The sequence below is a fragment of the Lagenorhynchus albirostris genome, chromosome X, assembly GCF_949774975.1.
Source record: "Lagenorhynchus albirostris chromosome X, mLagAlb1.1, whole genome shotgun sequence".
Lineage (NCBI taxonomy): Eukaryota > Metazoa > Chordata > Mammalia > Artiodactyla > Delphinidae > Lagenorhynchus > Lagenorhynchus albirostris.
The window spans coordinates 23409596-23413773 of record NC_083116.1 but is presented as its reverse complement, the minus strand read 5'-3'; the positions used below and the strand labels follow the sequence as shown (position 1 = coordinate 23413773).

Here is a 4178-nt window from a genome sequence, read left to right as displayed (position 1 = left end):
GCTAAGCATTTAAGAAATGTAGTCTTTTATAATCCATCTGCAGATATGTGAACCTGAACTGTAGGTGTTCTCTGCCTTTGGTTTGACAGTATTTTTATTGCTTGCCCTCATTTCCTCATATTCTTGATCTTTGTTTCAGAACCTACTTGGTACTCTGACCACAAATCTAGTTAACTCAGCCACAGTGACTTAGAAACAAAGGATCAAGATCAAGTGGATATCTGATTGGCAAAGAGCACAGAATTTGATGACACACTGTTGGCAAGAGTGTGGTAAAGCAGGCTTGCATACATTACTTATGGGAGGTTAAGTTGATAGGACCTCTTTGGAGGGTAATTTGGCAATGGCTATTAAATATAAAATTGACCCAGAAATTTCATTTCTAGGAATTTATCCCTGCGGATACACTTACACATGTGCATAAAGATGTATGCACCTAAGTAATCATTGCAGAACAGTTCATAGTAACAGAAAATAAGAACCAATATAAATGCTCATCAAAAGTGTAATGAAGAAATAAAATATGTTCCAGCCATATTTTAGGGAATAATATACAATTAAAATGAATTAGGTAGATATGTATGAGAAAGACTCTAAGGTTTTGTGATAAAAAAGGCACAGGTATGTAAAACATGTGCTACCATTTGTGTAAAAATTGCATACACACATACATATGTGTTTATATATGTATAGACTATCTCTAAATGGATAGACACACAAGATGTACTGCCTTTGAGCTATGGGAACTTGGGGTATGACACTCACTTTTCACTATACACCTTTTATAAAGTATGATTCTTTTTTCATATGCAAGTATTACTTAAGTTAAAATAAAACAAAACAAAAATAGAGACCAAGTGGGAAGTCTTGATAGATGTAGTTTAAAATATATGAAATATCTGCATATGTAAAATGGCATACATCTATGCCTTTTCCTCACATGGGAAGTAACATATACATATACACAAATACACAGTATATGTGAGTAGGTGGTTATAAGCACAATATGTATGTTTGTGTAAATGAAAACCAGTGTGTTAAATCATCTTAAAAGCACGACAAGACCCCTAACTGTCCTAACCTGTAGCAAGTATATTTAGATAAGGTATTGAAGATGTCATTGAATGTTTTAACCCATAATAGAATAAGTTTGCTGTTCAAAAACAAATGTACAGAGTACTGTATGCATAGGTGATATTTCAGCTTCAGTTGCTCTCCTGGAAGATTTTGACTTTGATAAATATAGTCCTAGAAGGACAATTAAGAAAAAGTAAAATGTATGTTTAAGCATTCAAAAACTTCAGCCTAGCACTTAATTACTAAAATGCTGAATATGTTTTATTTTTTTTTTCCTGCAATACATCATATACTCAATCCAGATAGAAGACTTATCCAGGTATACAATAAAAAATTGTCAACACCTGCATTGAGCACAACAGTCAGCCTTTCTCTGTAAATGGCTGCCTGGATAGTGTTACCTGAAATGTAAAGAAATGTTTACCCCAAAAAGTACCTCCCTGATTGTCCTGCCACATATAGGCCAGTTTTGATTAGCTCTTAAAATCTGTACCATAAATGCTACCCAAGGAAGCAGGCCATAATACAGCAGATTTAAACAAGAAGGCTAAATTTCTACTAAATAATCAAAACTGTGATTAATAGGATGAACATCATTGTAAGATTTCTTAACAAAGAGAACATATTTTAAAGTATTTTATACACCAACAATATACAAACAACAAACACTGAGTTTCCAACCTCCAAATGAAACATACCCCAAATGGTGGCAATCTAGAACTTGAAATGCATTTTCTAATTGGAGCAGGGCTATAAACCTGCTCTGTTACATGATGGGTTGTTCCTCAGACCAGCCCAAAAGACACTTTTTTGCACACATTTTCCAGAAATACATCTGAAATGTGTAAAAGACCTGAACATACTGTTGAAATATTGATAAAACTAAAGTACTAAATTGTTGTCGGAACCATGACTACATCAGCCAAGAGAAACAGCATATGTGAATCACTCAGAACACAGTTAAGGATTAGTCAAATTCTTTGTAAGAGAGGCAAAAAAAAAAAAAAAAAATGGTGATATTGGAGGAGGTGCAGAAAAATCTGAAAGCCAAGTTTTGATTGCCCAAGAGACCACTTTTGCCTTCTGTTTCTTTCTCTCTCTTTGCCTAATACACTGAGCAGAGGTAAGTTGGGCCCTTTCCACCTGGAAGATAAAAGCCACACAGAGTAAAAGCACAAACACAGAGTGAAGGAGGAAATCGAGAGGGGACTGGAAGGTGTATCTGGGCACTTTGAGGACACGGAGGCCATCCTTAGCTCCAGAGGCCGGCATAGTTCCCGTGGAGGCCGGAAGGGAGAGGCCCCCCAGCGACGAAGAGCTTCATCTCGGGCCAGTTGTAGCAGTGCGTGTAGAGCGCGTTGGGGAGCTCGCCGATGCCACCGAAGTAGTTCACCCACAGGTCATCGTGGTTGAGCCAGCCTCTGCCACAGGTGAGCTTGAGCTTCCTCCCTGCGGGCCCCGGAGAGAAGTGCGGGCTGGCCGAGGCCCTCTCCTCCAGGAACGTCTGCGCGCGGATGTCATAGAAGAGCAGGCAGCCGTGGCCCGTGCCCACGGTGACGATGTGCTGGTAGAAGCTCAGGGAGCGCACACCCGTGCCGCCCTCTCGGGAGCACAGGGGCCGGATGTTCTGCTGGCGCTGCCGCGGATCCAGGAAGGAGACGTGGGACTGGGAGCCCACCGCGTACAGGGACAACTCGTCGCAGTAGGTCAGGCACACGTTCTCTCGGCAGTAGGGCAGCCTGATGGACAGCAGCCTGGACAGGTTGCTCTGGGCTTTCCACAGGTGGAAGTAGCCGTCCAGGGACACGGCTCCCAGCTCCTGGTTCTTGCCGCTGAAGGCCAGGGCCCGCACCTTGCGGTTACTGGGGTTGGTGCTGGCCCTGGGGATGGTCTGCACGTCCCTGGGACGGATGTGGGCGTACAGGGGGAGGCCCGCGTCGTTGTGCCAGGCGATGCTGCCGTGGAACATGTCGGGGTCCATCTTCCAGAGCGCCACGGTGCCGTCGCGGGAGCCACTCACGGCCACCGTGTCGCTCATCCAGGCGATGGCGAAGATCCAGTCCTTGTGGCCGTGGCGGTCGCCCAGGCACACGGGGTCCAGCGTGGGCAGCTGGTAGACGGCCAGGCTGTTGGGGTTCTCGCCCCCGGTGGCCAGAAGCGTCTTGGAGGGATTCAGCTGGATGGCGTGGATGCCGCAGTTCGGCTGGGCGCGGGCCGACCCGGGCCCGCGGTCCCGCATCAGGGGGATGCGCGTGATGTGGCCCGACTGCACGTCCACCACGAAGAGCGTGTTGCACTTGGTGCCGCACACCACCTGCCTGGCGTTCAGCCACTGCGACGCGAACACCTTGTTGAGGGTGCCCAGCGCCAGCTCGCGCTCCCTCAGCAGCTCGGGCAGCTTCCGCACCGCGTAGCCGCGCAGCTTGCCCTCGAAGCCCGGGAGCCCGGCGCGGCCCCGCGCCCCCACCTCGCGGCCCTTCAGGTAGTGCAGCAGCGAGCGCAGCGCCGCCGGCCGCTTGGGCTTCTTGGGAGGCAGCGGCCCGTCCCCACCCGCCGCCGAGCCCAGCGACGACGCCGCGAGCGCCGGCGCTTTCCGCTTCCTGCTACCTGTTTGCCTCGGGGCCATGGTGGGCGGCGGGCGAGTGGCGGCGGCGGGGACGGCTGCGTCGGCCGGGGGCCGGGGCGTCCGCGGGGCGCGGAGCCAACAGAGTCCGGGGCGCGGCGGCGACGGAGGCGAGGGCGGCCGGGCCGGACGAGGAGAGGTGGCCGGGGGGAGCGGAGCGCAGGCGGCGCGCGGCGGCTGGGGTGGCGGCGGCGCGAATCGAAGCGAGGGCGGGAAGCGCGGCCGGCGGCGCGGCGGGAGCGAAGTCGATGTGGGACGAGGACGACGCGGGGGGCGAGTGTGAGGGGGCGGAGGCGGCGGGGGGAGCGGGCCTGGGGTACAGGATAGCACACGCCGGACTGGGAGGGGTGGGATAGGTGCGGGAGCGAGGGGGGGAAGTGGAGCCCGCGAGGAGGGGGAGACTCACCCAGGACCAGCGCTTCGGGATTCCCAAGGCTTCTCCGTGTGGACACATCTAGTGCGCCTGCCCATGCCCCCT

At 50.9% G+C, this 4178-nt stretch overlaps 1 protein-coding gene across 1 annotated transcript; it reads right to left on the bottom strand.

Annotated features, from left to right (window-relative positions):
• Positions 1-2329: 2329 nt before the first annotated feature.
• LOC132513782 (DDB1- and CUL4-associated factor 12-like protein 2) lies at positions 2330-3703 on the bottom strand. The gene has a single exon (XM_060138369.1). It carries the CDS (start codon positions 3701-3703, stop codon positions 2330-2332), a length of 1374 nt encoding a protein of 457 aa, XP_059994352.1.
• Positions 3704-4178: the final 475 nt, after the last annotated feature.